Source organism: Mustela nivalis (assembly GCF_964662115.1).
Source record: "Mustela nivalis genome assembly, chromosome: 6".
NCBI classification, from domain to species: Eukaryota; Metazoa; Chordata; class Mammalia; order Carnivora; family Mustelidae; genus Mustela; species Mustela nivalis.
In genome coordinates, this window is record NC_139025.1 from 109,988,597 (window position 1) to 110,005,165 (window position 16,569).

Here is a 16,569-nt window from a genome sequence, read left to right on the forward strand (position 1 = left end):
GGACATGTTTGGACACATTTCCTGTGCTGTGTAATATGGCAGTCACTAACCTCAAGTAAATATTTAAATTTAAGTTGACTACGAAATTATTCCTTATTTATATTAACCACATTTTAAGTGCTCAAAAACTAAATAAGCTAATGGCTACCATATTGGTAATGCAGATTAGATGATCTCCTTCATAACAGAAAGTATTATTAGATAACACTGGACACTGTGACTGTCTCCAAGAACACCTTTCTAGAACTTGGGTGTTTCTCTCAAGATTGGAGAATGACAAATCCCCAGATTTGTAGAATCCAAGAGCAGAGATGACCTGTATCCTGGGTAAAGTCTTAGGCTTTAAAGACGTGCCCATCATCCCCACTGCTTACCAGAGAAGAATAGCAGCACTAATGTTAGAAAGGATGCAAAGCTTGAGTACCCAAAGCACCAGGTCTCAACAGCCCAGAACGATGCAGAGGGCCAGCAGCAGATGAGAGAGGTCAGAGTTCAGAGGCCCTGATCGGGTTTTTCAGCTTTGAGTCTAAAATTATGTGGCCTGAAGACCAGAAACAGATTGGAATTGCTGATTTCTCCCTGAATGCCAGAGAGCAAGGGTGCTAGGACAGACACTGCTAGTCATCCCTCCCCCAGTCTGTCCCTTTCCTCCCTAGTAACAGAATGCCAACAAAGCTCCCCAGAAAAGTCTGTATTTGCCAGCCTACCCCGTATTTAGATACAGCTATGTGACAGTTCTGTTCTATGACTTTAAGTAGAAGACTGTGTAAACCTTTCTTATAAGACAAGCAGGAGACCTGAACTCCCTTCTTTTTTTTTTTTTTTTAAAGATTTTATTTATTTATTTGACAGAGAGAAATCACAAGTAGGCAGAGAGGCAGGCAGAGAGAGAGAGAGAGAGAGAGAGAGAGGAGGAAGCAGGCTCCCTGCTGAGCAGAGAGCCCGATGCGGGACTCCATCCCAGGACCCTGAGATCATGACCTGAGCCGAAGGCAGAGGCTTAACCCACTGAGCCACCCAGACGCCCCTGAACTCCCTTCTTGATTCCTTCATCTGTCTTGTTGCCTGGAGTGGGGATGTAATAGTTGGAACCTGAGGCACTCCCTGGACTAAGAGCATAAGGACCACACCTATAAGTGGCAAAGCACCTTGATTTACAGTGCCTGAATTTCTGATGCTTTTGTGGAGCAAAGTAGCTTTATTTACTCTTTATATAACAGAAAAAAATAATATCTATCCTTAAGTTCTGTTAGTTTGGGTTACTATTACCAACAGCCAAGTGTCATTCTAACGGATACAGATGTCTACAATTAGAGATCAGTGGGAAGAAAAATGTTTCTACTAATTCCAGCTTAGAGAGATGAGGGCTGTGCCATGCCTTCCATCCTTGAAATGAGGTAGCACTACAACTGCCTGCTAGAATGTAGAATCAACAGCAAAACAAGGGTCAAGGAAGAACGGGGAACTGATTAGGACCCACTTGAGCAGACAGGAAGTTCAATGTAGGAACTAAGTTCAGTTGCAGAAAATTAAATAGTAACATATTTTGCACTATTGAGCTCTTAGTCTGCAAGGATCGTGTCTGAAACCATGCCAATGGCAATGGATGAGGTCTACGGGGGGGTTAGAGTGGAAGGAAGAAAAAAGTGAACTTTAAAGATCTCAAAAATCTAGTGTTAACGGAGAGGCGGCCAGCAGATATTAAGAGTGAGAAAGGATTACAGGAGAACTTTCAAACAAGACTTTTTTTTTTTTTTTTTTTTACGCCTTAGAGATAACCAACTTTAAAGTATCTTTCATAATGTTACCCTTGTTAGATCAGTTACCCAGCACCAGAGTCTTCTTGTGATTAGGGAACTATAAAATCTGTCAGACATGACTATAAAATAAGCACAATTATTCCATAGCACCGGAAGTCCTACCTAGTTCGTTGCATTTTTTTCCCTTTTCTTTGCTACCTTTTCTGGCCTAGAGGCTGTTATGGGTAGGCTTTGAAGATAGACCAGAGGACAGGAAATGGCTTGTGAATTGGCACAGTGTTTAGAAATCACAAGGAGAGCATTTCAGATCCCGAATCCAAGAACGATGAGATCCCTTCAGGCCTGCCCATTTGTGGCCTCGCTCAGACCGGGCTTTCCCCCCACGAAGTCCCAGGGTCCGGCTTCTACTGGAATCAGCAGAGCCCCAACCCTCAAGAAAGGGCTCTGATCTTTAGGTCGTGGTGAAGCTGGGATTAAGCGCTCCGATCCCAGGCGGCTAGGAAGAGGCCGAGCTCCGGAGCGGATCTGAGTGAGACTTGTTGCTGGGGAAAACCGCAGCGTTGTTTCCCAGGGGAAGGACTGACGTTCCCCGGCCTACACCGCCCGCTCGACTCGACGCCCGGGGCTGCCCGACTCTCGCAGGCCGGCACGTTCGTCAGCTTCCCCGCGCGGAAGCGGACGGCGCGCCCCCGCCACGCGCGCCCCCGCCACGCGCACTCCCCACGCGCACAGCCCCGCCACAAGCCTGCCTCCTACACGAGGCCCCCACGCACGCTCTCCCCGCCGCGCGCGCCCCCAGCCCTGCGCCCCAGCACGCGCGCCGTCGGCCCTTTCCCGCCGCGCTTCCTAGCGCCGCTAGCGCGCACGGGCCGGGGGAGGCGCTGCGGCCGCTGGGGGAGCGCCGCCTCCTCTTCCTCCACCTCCTCCTCCCTCCCGCCTCCTCCCTCTTCTCCTCCTCCACCCCCTCCTCCTCCTCCTCTTCACTACTGTTCCCACTCCCGGGCGGGGGCGGGCGCGTCCGGTTTGCTGGAACCGTTCGGAAATGGCAACTTGCGCGGTGGAGGTGTTCGGGCTCCCGGAGGACGAGGTGCGGGGGCCGAGGGGCTGCGGGGTGGGCTTCCCTTCTCGCCGCTCATCAGCCGGACCGGAGGAGGAGGAGGCGGCCCGAGAGTCGGCTGTCAGCCCCTGTTCCCGCCGCGCGAGCTCCGGGAGCGCGCAAGGCGCCGTAGGGACCTGGGGCGGCCCGGCGCGCGGGTGTGCGGGTGTGTGGGTGCGTGGGGTGGGGGCTTGCTTTAGCGAGCGGCATTTTCTTCGCCGGGCTGGGGACTCCACACCCCTGTCCTCCCCGAGCCGCCGCCTTCCTTGCAGTTTCCTTCAGGAAGTGCCGAGGAGGGGCGCTAGGCTGCGAGAGGCGTGGGTGCGCGGGGGGACGCGCGGCGCCCCGCCGGCCTCTTCCTGCCGCCCCCTGCCGAGGGTGCGTGCTGGGGCGGGCGGGGGGTGGATTTCCCCGGAGTTCAGCATCCCGTCCCGGCCGCTGACACAGGCCCGCTGGACTTCACGGACTTTCCAAGTGTCATAAGCAGTTGGGATTTTCTTTTTTCGTCTGAAATTGTTTTTAACTCCCCTAACTGGAGAATGCGATGGGAAAGCAGGCAGACAGATTTTCCTCTTCGTGTTTAGCAACAAGTGTCCAGTGTGGCAAGTTCAGTGATACTTAAAAAAATAAAGCCGAGGGGCACCTGGGTGGCTCAGTGGGTTGAGCCTCTGCCTTCGGCTCGGGTGGTGGTCCCAGGGTCCCATGGTCCTGGAATCGAGCCCCGCATGGGGCTCTCCGCTCAGCGGGGAGCATGCTTCCCCATCTCTCTCTGCCTGCCTCTTGGCCTACTTGTGATCTCTCTCTCTATCAAATAAATAAACAAAATCTTAAGGGGGGAAAAAAAAAGCCGAACAGGTACAAATATTTGGACGAACTTCCCATAGCTGTTCGCTTTAAAAATTAAGTTCCATGATTTGAGAAGGCAAAGCTGTCCCTTCGCAGGGAAATAATTTAGGCTGGTGATGCCTCGCGATTAGTAAAACTGAGGCCATTCGGAAAGAAAATTATTCCGTTTTAGTATGAGATGTGGCTTCTCTAAACTCCTGATGATTGTCTCAAAAATGGGAATGGGTGGGAGATGAAAAGGTATCCAGTCTAACAGTGATTAGTTCAGTTTGGGGGGGAAAAATCAAATGTAAGCATTTTTGTTGACTGGCTAAGCTGTCACACATACTTATTATCAAGTTTAGACCTTAACTGTAATACATCACTGTAAATTTATCTTCTGACAGTGTTGGAATATTTCCTTCTCTTAGTAACTTGGTATCTTCAGATGTCTTTTACAAAATGTCTTTTACATTTATCTCAGAGTTTTTTGTATCTAAATAGTGGGCAACTTGTTTATGCAGGCAAGTTATCTTAGAGTGTTTTGAGACTAATCATGTGATAGATGAGAATTTAATTTCTTAATTATTGCTACCAAAAGAGAAGCAAAGTGGTGGAAAAATGGTGGCAGCTTGGTAGACCCCCAGAAACAACAGTCAGTATGCTATCGCCAGAGATGATATTCCTGCTAAAGTCCATTATTGTTCAGCAGAAGAGATCAGAGGAAAATAATGTGGTGTTGAACCTGTGATAGCTTTCTCATCCGTCAGACCTCCCTGCTTTGCTACCATAAGCTGTTCAGTGCAGATAACCTCAAACTGACATTCAACCCAATCAGGCTGGCCTTGGACTTTCTTTCCTTTTTGTTGTTATTACTCAGTGGTAGATCCTGATTTCCAGATTTCTCATTGCATTCCCTTCCAGCAAAGCCAGCCGATCATAGAATATTGCTGAAGGCATCGTTCACTCTCCTCTCTTGGTTCAGGTTCTGTGTTTTCCGTGATCTGCTTCTCACATCATGCTTCTGCCCAGATGAAATAATGTGAATTATGGCAGTTAGTGGCTTGGTCAGTAAGCAACTGGGGCTAAAGGCCAGAAACTCCACCCGTTGAAATGAGGTGTTCCTGAGCTTGCATCCTGAGGGATTTGTACTTCTAGGAAGTTGCATGGCCTGGGGCCCGCTCTGTTTGCATGTTGGGGGTCCAGTTGTCAGTGCCATGACTCAGAGTTCTTGCAGCTCTCTCTGTCTGCTTTGTCCACATTAATGAAGAGAGTTGGATCAGACGGAAGAGAAGAGACATGATGATGGAGTGTTGTCTTCCGCTTCTTCCCCTGCGTGATTCTTTCAACAGACATTATTAACTGTCTGTTCTGGGTCATGCAGTGTCCTGTCCACCAGGGATAGAGAGAGAAAAAACAGTCCCTGCCTGTTTTTTGAAGAGCTCACAGCCTGGTGGGAAAGATAAAAATCACTTGTTTTCTGGTAGAGATTGTCATCTCATCACTCTTACTTGACATTTATTTTCTGGTCCATCACAAAGTAAAAGAGGGCTCAGAAGAGCCTCCCCCCTCAGATTTTTTTTTTTTTTTTTGAAGAAAGACTGTTATTTCCTAGAACTCACAGACTACTTGGGGATAGGCAGCCCTCTGCTGTTGATTAAAAATAAGGTAGCTTTTCTGTTACAGCAGAAAGTGATGATTCTTATTTTAAATTTGAAACTGAAATGAGAAGAAAAATGAACAGACATAGGATATAAGATTCTTAGAGCATTGTGATTTAACCAATATTTTTATCCACTGGGTCACACTGTATGAGCATATTAGTGGCTCATTGAAGTAGGCCAAAGTTTAGGTCATAATTCCTCTCTGTCACTTTTCAGTGAGTTTTAGTTCTTATTCCACATATAAATGTCTTTTAGTGAGAGAAGGTTCTGGCTTCATGTGCAAAATGTTGTCATTAAAGAATAACAAACTAAGGAAGTAGTGAATATAAATTATACCAGATTTGCTCTGACAGTCTCTTGGGATTAACAATAGAGACTAATTCCCACCAACCTTTGGTGAGGAGGCATGTGGAAGCTCTGGACGGTGGAATTCGGCATCCCTTCCAGTCTCTTTTCAGCGGACTTCCCTATTAGACAGAGGTTGGAAAGCCAAACAGCACGTTTCTCATACTTTCTGGCACTTAGCATTCTGGAAATGGGTTTTGAAATAGCTTTCCCTGTACGGCTCACTTCCTTGAGATTTGGAAAGTAGAAATGAAGTGGAGCCTAAGTTCTTGTTTCTTTGGCTTGTTCTTCTGACAAGCACAGTCCTGTAGACCTTGACTTTTCCAGCAAAAGTGTTTCAATATCTGGTAACCTGTTTTGAGAAGATTGGTAGGAAGTTTCGGAATCTGTGGTGGTGGCAGCTTCCTGATGACTAGTTGGGTACATTTGTAAAGCCAGCAGATCTGGGGGTGGCTTCTGAGTCCCTGTCTTCCTGACGGGGGGTGGGGAGGCAGAAGTGACAGTTTCCTGGGTGGGCCAGTTTGAGCTGTTTCCAGGGCCTGCGGAGGCCCAGCCTTGCAGCCTGCCCCTTCAGCTCTTCCCAATGACTTTGTAAACAGCCAATTCCCTGGATTGACTTCTTTATTCTTTTTTTTTTTTTTTTTTAAAGATTTTATTTATTTATTTGACAGAGAGAGATCACAAGCAGGCAGAGACGCAGGCAGAGAGAGAGAGAGGAGGAAGCAGGCTCCCTGCTGAGCAGAGAGCCCGATGCGGGACTCGATCCCAGGACCCTGAGATCATGACCTGAGCCAAAGGCAGCAGCTTAACCCACTGAGCCACCCAGGTGCCCCTGACTTCTTTATTCTTAAAACATCTAGAGTGATGTCCATTTCCTGCACCTGAAACCTGAGGGAAGGAAAGGGAACGAGCTGAGAGTGTCTGCTGCCAGTTTGGAAGACCAGTTTGCACATGTAGAGGAAGGGGTGACTTTGGTGGGGACAGCGACAACAGTGCATAAGCAGCAGGGTAACTAAGAATGGCATCTGCTGATGCTTCTAGAACCCCAGTGCTACGCAGAAGCAGACTTGGCCTGTCCTGGCATCACACCGAGTTCCCAAACCTCTACTCATGGCACACAAAGGAGAAGCACCGTGGAAGCCAGCTGCGTTAGCACCTCTCCCACACTTTCTTGTGTTCATTTTGCCATTGCTCCTTTTTTGCAGCTCCTTAATCCCAGCATCATCCTATTTTTCATGGGTTTCCATGGGACCAAAGAAGTGGATAAAGAGATTTTATTTTGTAGCAGTTTATATTTTAGTTATTTTAAACCCAGCAGAAGAGTTGAAAGTACAGCGCAAAGAAGTCCAGATCCTCCTCGTGCTGGTTCTCCAGCTGTTGACATTCCACAACTGCTCCATAACACTTTTTGCCATTTTCATTCATCTTTTTCTTTTCTTTTTTTTTTTTTGAAGATTTATTTATTTATTTCAGAGAGAGAGAGAGTGAGAGAGAGCATGTGCACACGAGCAGAGGGAAGGGCAGAGGCAGAGGGAGAGAGAGAGAGAATCTCAGGGGCACTCTGTGCTGAGTGCTGAGCCCAACACGGGGCTCGATCTCATGACCCTGAGATCAAGACCTGAGCCAAAATCAAGAGTCTGGTGCTTAACCTACTGAGCCACCTAGGTGCCCCCTAATGCCCCTCTTCTTCTAAACCATTTGAGGGCAAACTGCAGACCCAGTGCTCTGTCACCTCTTAATACTTTGGTGTGTATTTTCCTAAAACAAGAACACTTTTTTTTTTTTTAACAAGCAAACTTTTAAAAATATTTTATTTATTTAAGAGAGGGTGTGAAAGTAAGAGAGCATGAGCAGGAGGAGTGGCAGGGGGAATGGCAGAGGGAGGGAGCCTGATATGGGGCTGGATCCCAGGACCCTGGGATCATGACCCAAGCCGGAGGCAGTTGCTTAACTGACTGAGCCACTCAGGTGCCCCAACAAGAACACTTTCCTACATAACAGCTGTCTATTCCTCTAAGGCAGAAAATCAGCACTGATATGACACTACCCTCCAAAGTGCAGAGCCCATCAGTCTTTGCCAGGTGTTCTCATAATTTCTCTTTTTCCTTTCTGGTCCAAGAGCCCAGGTAGGAGCATAGGTTGTGGATACCTGCCATGGCTTTGTGGTCTCTTCTCATCTGTATAGTTCCTTGACTGTTACAGAGTACAGGCCGTACGACCTGTAGGAGGTTCCCCGGCCTGGGTCTGTTTACTGCTTTCCCAGGGCCATGGCACAGCCATGCTTTTTTGGCAGGAATCACAGAGACGATGCTGTGCCTCCCATGAGGGGTGCACAATATTAATTTGTCCGTCACCATCAACGATAACCTTGCTCACTTGATTATTTTGGTGCCCACCAGGTTTCTTTTTTGTAACGTCACTGTTTCCTCCCTCATAACTGATTAGTATCTTGTGGGGATGTCTGCAGAGACTAGGCCAGTGGCCTCCCCTTCATCAGATTCCCATCCAGCTCTTTGAGCATTCATTGATGACTTACACTTGAATCAAACACCACTATTTTTTTTTAAATTTCCATCTTTATTAGTTGGCATTCTGTGTAAGAAGAGCTTATTTATATGAGCACAAATAGGTAGAATTCCACCTTATTCAATGGGTTGTAATTATTTACTATCATTAACTATTTTGTTGCTCAAATGATCACCGTTTGGTCAGTGGAAGCCCTTTCAAGGGGGTTCCTAGTTAATATTGTGACAAGTCCCCATCCTTTGATCCCTCCTTGACTTTCTAGCAGCAGACACTCCAGACTCCTCTTGTATTTTACCTGGCCCCCTGCTGTCTGTAACATTTAGGAGATAAAGCCTTTCAGAAGCCAAGATTGGAGTCTTCAGTGATTGGGGTCTTCAGAGTGCGCATTCCTGTTGAATGTCATTGCTCTTTAGCCATCTCAGCAGTAAAGAAAAGTGTGTGTGTGTGTGTGTGTGTGTGTGTGTGTGTGTACACATAAACGTATATCACTTTCTATGTCAATCTGTATACATGTATTTAAAAATCATGAATTCGTATTAGTTTTCGAATTCAAATCTAATGCCTCAGGGTTCTTTCCAGCCATAAGTACCTTCTCTACGAGTAAAAATTCTGACTTTTTATTATTCTCATTATTTTTACTTACTTGCCCGGTCTCTTTACTTATGTTTTTGATATCCCTGATTTCCCAAGCACGCAGGCATGTCCCCTGTCTACAACTTTCCACTTTAGTAGGAGTACTGCTGGGGCCCAGCGTCGCCGGGGCCCGGTGTCAGTAGGCACCGACTGCTGGGTCTCTGCATGGCACCGCCCTTTTCCTCTCCTGCCCCAGGCTGATGAGCCTGCTGACCGTGAACCTCCGTCAGACTGCCTCCTCCACCCAACCCCTGCCTAAGCTGGGCCCAACGTTGATTCCTCTGCACCAGGCCGAGATTAGAGGGGACTATATGTATGTATCTTTTTACAGTTAACTATTAGTAATTCATCTATCATATAGGAATAGGATCTTGGAGCTGGACGGCACCATAAATAAATCACTTAGGGTAAACAGGGGTATAGAAAATAAAATTTGACTAGGATGGAATTCTGGCTTTGTCACTCTTGGTGATTCAGCCTAGGTATTTGACACCTGTCAGAGCAGGATCCTTACATCAGCTGATTCCCCCTTCCCTAGCTGTGTCTGGTATTAAGAATATTCTGTAGCACTGAAAAAATGTAAGATTGCTGATCTGAATGGCTAAACCCACTGTCTACTGAATTCTGTGGCGGTCGGTGTTACTGACCTTTCACTTGTTAGTCTGGCTCCCGTTGCTAATCCTATCAAAGTTTTGAGAGGATAAATGGAGGGAGAAGGTAGGAGAAGAAATGCAGGGAGAAAGACAGCACAAACAAATGAGAAAAGGCTTTCATAAGACTTTTCTGAAGTCTTGAGGAATTAATATGTCTGTAATCATAGCCCTGTGGCCTGACCCAAAAGTTTGGCTTCCTCCCATATGAGATGTGCACTGGCAATGAATGTGAACCATCACGTCATATTTTCATGTCAAGTCACATTTTCTGCCTGAAGTACATCCTGCAGAAGTTTTTTTAGTGTTTGCTGGTAATAAACTTCTTTGGTTTTGTTTTTGCATAAAGATGCTTTCATGAAAATATCCTCCTTTAAGGTAAAAGCGTCAGTCTAAATATATTCAGAGCTGCCTCTAATTAAATGCCTGCTGTATTCCAAGCACCAGGTCACATGTTCTCATATTTTAGTTGTAATCATCCAAACAGTTTTGCAGAAGTAGATAGTGTTATCTCCATTTTACAGATAAGGAATGTGAGATTGTGATTTGCTCAAGGACTTGGTCCTATTAGGTAGCTAGTGATCTGCACTTGAATCTCAGATTTCTTTAATACCAAAGACTTGGTCTTTCCACTGTCCTTCTGCAAATAGTTGTCCAAATAGAAGAATTTAACAGAAGAGACTCTCTTCTGTTGAAGGCAACAAATGTAACATGTGCAAAATTAACTTGTAATCATTCTTATGTTCTTCCACTTCTTCTGTCTTTTTTTGTTAGTAGATTTTAGCTGGACCTTTGAAGTACTTGAATTTTATATTTGCTTAAGTATTTGTTGAACATTTACTATGGGTGAGGCATTTGGATCAGGCCATGAGGTGATAGTGATGAATGACAGACCTCACTGAATTTATCACCTACAGGAAGAAAAGGACAGTAAATACAGAATCACACAAACATTTTATAGGTATGAAGGAAAAGGCAGGTGAGATAAAAGTTACAACAGGAACGATGAATTCATCTCCCATGGTATGAAGGAGGGGATAGAGTAATAAGGAAAGGCTGAGGAAGTCATCTTTAAGATGAACATAAGGATCAATAGGGGTTAGTGAGGCAAAGACTGGGGCAAAGGAGCCTTCCAGGTAGGCAGAACTCACTGCGTGTGCAGAAGGTAAGATGGAGAGGAAGAAGAAGACTAGGGTGGTGGTGTCAGATGAGTGTGGAGAGGAGGGAAGAGCAGAGCCCGGGCAGGCAGATGAGGGAAACTCGCCAAACATGTGTGTGGACACCACACACACACACACACACACACTCACACATCATCATCATCATCATCACTAACATTTTTTTAGAGTTACTCTCTGCTCCTCAGGTATTTAACTTTTTCTCTATTTGTTATTCATGTCTTGTCACATCTCTGGCTTTCCATCTAGGATCACTATTTTCTTTTCTTTTTTTTTTTTTAAAGATTTTATTTATTTATTTGACAGAGAGAAATCACAAGTAGATGGAGAGGCAGGCAGAGAGAGAGAGAGAGGGAAGCAGGCTCCCTGCTGAGCAGAGAGCCCGATGCGGGACTCGATCTCAGGACCCTGAGATCATGACCAGAGCCGAAGGCAGCGGCTTAACCCACTGAGCCACCCAGGCGCCCCTAGGATCACTATTTTCTGCCTGAAGTACATCCTGTAGAAGTTTTTTTAGTGTTTGCTGGTGATAAACTTCCTTGGTTTTTGTTTTTGTCTGATAATCTCTCTATTTTGTTTTTTTTCTTTTCTTGGGCAGGGCTTCAGAAGGGGAGTGGAGTAAAACTTACAAACAGTGAAATGCAGATTTTTAAACATACACTTTGACGTACAGTGCGCATGTGACACACAGCGCAATTAAGATAGAGAGTATTTTCATCACTCCTGGGGCACCTAGGAGGCTCAGTCAATTAAGTGTCTGCTTTTGGCTCAGGTCATGATCCCAGGGTCCTGGGATGGAGACCCACATTGGGCTCCCTGCTTACTCTCTTTAAATAAATGAAATATTAAAAAAAAAAAAATTCCATCACTCCAGAATGTCCCCTTGGGCCCTCTTCCAGTCAGCTTCCCACTTCACTCTCCAGAGGCAACCTTTTATCACCATGCTTATCCTTTGGCCTGTCCTGGAACTCCATAGAAATGGAATCATATAGTATGTATTCTTTTGTATCTGGCTCCTTTTGTCTAACGTAATGTTTTTCAGTCACCCATGTGGTTGTTTGTAAAAGCAACTCATTCATTTTATTGCTGAGTAGTATTCCATTGTATGAGTATACCAGATCTTTATCCATTCTCCTTTTGACAGACACTCCCATTGTTTCCAGCTTTCGGCTACTGTGAATAAACCTACTGTGAACATTCATCTACAAATCTTATGAAAATTTCTTTCCCACAAACATAGGTTAATAAGCTTGATGTGTATCTTTCCAGAGGCATTTCGTGTATAAAGAAGCGTGCATGGTGCTATCACATGTAAGAGTAGTGTTAAAATGTGACGGGACGAGGAGCTGTTCTTTTTCAGAAATTATATGGTTTGGATCGAATAACTAAAGTTATAGTTTTCTAGTTGGGGAATAGTCCCTGAGCTGCATTAATGATAGCCCTTCCCTGTCTTACCTTCATGCTCTACGTGTGGGTCTCAGCTTTAGTGTTCATCAGAATCACCTGGAGAGTTTGTTAAAACACAGACTACTGTCCCCACCAGACTGTCTGATTCAGTAGATGGGCCTGAAAGCATGTGTTTTGGATAAATTCCCATGTGCTCCTACCACTGGTCCAGGGAATACGCTTTGAGAACCACAGCTGGTCCTAAATCTAAGGATTCTGGGTATTCTAGTTTATCATGGTTACTACAACCAAACACTGCTTTGACCATGTAAGCAAATCCATAGCACTTACACACGCCACCTTTACTGGGACTGTCCTCATTTCATGGATTTTCTGGTACATGTCATCTAGCATTGGCATTTTTATAAAATGTCTCAAGTCAGTTTACACAGCAGAGGAACAAACCTGCTAGCAGTCCAAGGTTCAGATTTTTAGTTTTGAAAATATGGTCACCATAAATGATCTAACATGTTGCCAAAAAAAAAATTAAAAAAAGGAGAAAGATAAGAAATACATCCTTCCTTTCTACTCTAGCAGTTTTTAAAATAAATGTGCGGTGTTTATATTATTGCATTGTGTGAGTACAGTAATCACATCAGAACCCTTATGTCATGTTTATAACTAGTGCACATTTTTTTGTTCACTTTAGTTTTCTATATACGTGTCACAAATTTGCAAACTGTCTGACGAAGCTTTAGAACTACTCCATGCAGATGTTCTATCTATATATATGTATAATGGATGCTATCCATTCCCTTTTCTGCATTCTAGTTGGGGACAGCCTCTTGCTCTGTCGCATCCATCTGAACTGCTTCCACTCTACACCTGCTTTGTAGCCATCCCCTGCAGACTTCTATATGCCGTTCTTGTGAGAATTCTCTTGAACTCTTTTCTCCGTTGGAGCCACTGTTTCCTTAATCTTTTCTCTTTACTTAGTCCTTTCTCCTAACTTACTTCCTCATTTGCTGACGTACATCATCGGTATAGTGGGCAGGTACTGTTGACAGAACTGTTTGGAGATAGGGTTATTTCCAGTGGGACTCCCACATATAAATATTTATAACACTTGGTTCCTCTCCCTCCACCCCCCTGCCACGTCATCAGTTTCCTCGGAGAGAAGTCTTCCAGTCTTCTGTTTGGGCGCTGTAGATCTGGTGGCCAGTGTTCTGGGCTCACTGTGCAAACTTTCCCCTGTTTTCCATAAAGTGCCTTATTTCTACTTTCAGCTACTTCAGAAAGCTTTGAGGTTAATCAAGAATTTGTCAGCCCCTGCTATGTGCCAATTATTCTGCTGGGTTCCACAGAGAATACCAAGATAATGAAAAGATAAACTTCTTGAGCTTCAAAATCTCACAATTTTAATAGTGGAAAAAGACACATCGTTATCTCCTCAGACAGGAGACCACATGTGATAAGTGCTATAAAAAGGGGCCTTTCACAGCAAAAGGGGCAAATTCGTTTCAGCTATGAAGGCTTGTAGAAAAAATAGTATTTGGACTTAGAAGGAAGGACAAGTCTTTAAAAAAAACTACAATTTAATTTTTTTTTTAAAGATTTTATTTATTTACCTGACGGAGATCGCAAGTAGGCAGCAGCTGGGGGTGGAGGGATCAGGCTCCCTGCTGAGCAGAGAGCCCAAGGCGGGCTCCATCCTAGGACTCTGGAATCACAACCTGAGCTGAAGGCAGAGGATTAACCCACTGAGACACCCAGGCACCCCTACAATTTAAAAATTTTTTTTAAAAGATCTTATTTATTTATTTGACAGAGAGTGAGAGAGAGAGAGAGAAAGAGAGAGAGCAAACAGCAGAGTGTGGCGGCGGTGGGGGGGTGGTGGTGGGGGAAGCAAGTTCCCCGCTGAGCAGGAAACCTGATGTAGGACTCCATCTGAACACCCTGGGATTATGACCTCAGCCAAAACTGAGAGTCAGGTGCTCAACCAACAGAGCCAGTCAGGCACCCCTATCATCTCATTATTTTATTTCATTTTTTAAAATAGTTACTATCGCAGTTGTATATTTCCTTCTAATATTTATCCATCAGCACATATTTTTATAGTTATCATAGAATAGATACCACTCTGCATCCTGATATTTTCTAGTTAACATGATACAACATGTAATATTAATAATACATTTTAAGTGCTCGCTTCGGCAGCACATGTACTAAAATAATACATTTTAAATGGTTGCTCAAGGGGTGCCTGGGTGGCTCAGCGGGTTAAAGCCTCTAACTTCTGCTCAGGTCATGATCTCAGGGTCCTGAGATCGAGCCCCACATCGGGCTCTCTGCTCAGCAGGGAGCCTGCTTCCTCCTCTCTCTCTCTCTGCCTGCCTCTGCCTCCTTGTGATCTCTCTCTCTCTGTCAAATAAATAAATAAAATCTTTAAAAATAAATAAATAAATAAATAAATGGTTGCTCAGATGATACAGGGTTTTAAGAATGAAGAGGTAGGGGATGGAGAAGACTATCCCAGGCAGAGGGAGTCCAACTTGTGTAAAATCTCAGAGGTAAGTAGACACAGGGTAATTTTTTTAAAAAGTAGACTGACTGGATATGTGAGAAGGGAGTTAGGTATGGGAGGGAGGCAACAGAAGGCTGGAAGAAGGATGAAGAGAGGAACAAAAATTCTTCTAAGACATGTGAGAGATGGAAAGACTTAAAGCTCTACTTTTCCTATTCCTGGAGATTAGCTGTTTTCATGAATTGTGGAGATATCTCGGGCCTGGAAAGCCATTTTTAATTCCTATAGCTTTCTACATTGATAATGCATTGTCATTTTGTTTTGCACTGTCGTTGAGAAAAACCACATATTTTTGGCTAGGATTTGTAACTTTGCTGTATCACTTTCATAGATCAAGAAAGATTTCTTAGGAGTAGAAGGGGAAGTCTCAAACTTTAAAGAAGAGCTGTGATCTATTCAGGGATAATGTTCCTGTTTTGAATAAGGAGAAGATGTTTAATTTTCATTTCTTTTTTCCTCATTTGAGCACTGTCCACATCTCTATTTTTTAAATTAATTATTTTTATTAACATATAATGTATTATTTGCCCCAGGGATACAGGTCTGTGAATCATCAGGCTTACATACTTCACAGCACTCACCATATCACATACCCTCCCCAATGTCCATAACCCAACCACCCTCTCCACACCCCACCTCCCCCCAGCAACCCTCAGTTTGTTTTGTGAGATTAAGAGTCTTAAGGTTTGTCTCCCTCCCGGTCCCATCTTGTTTGATTTTTTCCTTCCCTATTCCCCAGACCCCCCCACTCTGCCTTTCAACTTCCTCATATCAGGGAGATCATCTGATAATTGTCTAGTTCCATCCATGTCATTGCAAAAGGCAAGATTTCATTTCTTTTGATGGCTGCATAGTATTCCATTGTATATATACACCACATCTTCTTTATCCATTCATCTGTTGATGGACATCTGGGCTCTTTCCACAGTTTGGCTATTGTGGGTGTTGCTGCTATGAACATTGGGGTGCACATGCCCCTTCGGGTCACTACATTTGTATCTTCAGGCTAAATACCCAGTAGTGCGATTGTTGGGTCGTAGGGTAGCTCTATTTTCAACTTTTTTAAGAACCTCCATACTGTTTTGCAGAGTGGCTGCGCCAGCTTGCATTCCCACCAACAGCATAGGAGGGCTCCCCTTTCTCTGCATCCTCACCAGCATCTGTTGTTTCCTGACTTGTTAATTTTAGCCATTCTGACTGGTGTGAGGTGGTACCTCATTGTGGTTTTGATTCATATTTCCCTGATGCTGAGGAGGCCAGTATTACCTTGATCCCCAAACCACAGAAAGACCCCAGCAAAAAGAAGAATTACAGACCAATATCCTTGATGAACACATCTCTATTAACAGTACTTTGAATACTGTGTTTTCAAAGATACTGAAGAGTTCAGTCTCTTGTTGCAGCATTTATGTTCTTCTTTAGTTTCAAAGATGCTGTGAGATATTGTGATTTCTGCTTATGGTGATGATTACAAAGGCTCGTTTGGCAATTTTCTAGCATTAATTTATAAAATGCACTTAAGTGAATGAAAGTATGAAAATAAAGTGCTTCTTACTTAGTTTTATGACAGAATCTTAATATAGCTTCACATCAGTTAACCACAACACCCCAAATAACTAGTTCTGATATCTGTGGTAAGAAATGCAAGGAGAAAATTTAAAAGCTAAATGTGTTTCTGGCTGTGAGTAATTTATCACTCCCTGAGTTTTTAAAATTAACACATGTTAACATTTTTCTCCAGGAGACTTCTGGGGGATAGTTTCTGTAGAGGTTCCACTAATATGGAGTAACTTCTTAGGAGGGGTGTGGTAGTCTCTTTACTCAATTAAGTTTAAATATAAATTATAAACGCTTGTCTGTGTTACGAAAGTTGGGATTATCAAATAACATTATTTGCTGATGGCGCTTTTGATTACACTTTA

The 16,569-nt window shown here is 44.2% G+C and overlaps 1 protein-coding gene across 3 annotated transcripts in view; it reads left to right on the forward strand.

The window, feature by feature from the left end:
• The first annotated feature begins 2,596 nt into the window (after positions 1-2,596).
• Positions 2,597-16,569, forward strand: part of NEDD4 (NEDD4 E3 ubiquitin protein ligase) — a 125,376-nt gene continuing 111,403 nt past the window's right edge. Inside the window, exon 1 of one of the 3 annotated variants that reach the window (XM_082733829.1) lies at positions 2,597-2,847. In XM_082733829.1, the coding sequence (XP_082589955.1) occupies positions 2,803-2,847 (45 nt within the window). In that variant the 5' untranslated portion in view covers positions 2,597-2,802. The remainder of the gene's footprint in view (positions 2,848-16,569) is intronic. The other 2 variants (XM_082733830.1, XM_082733831.1) reach the window with 2 other exon arrangements.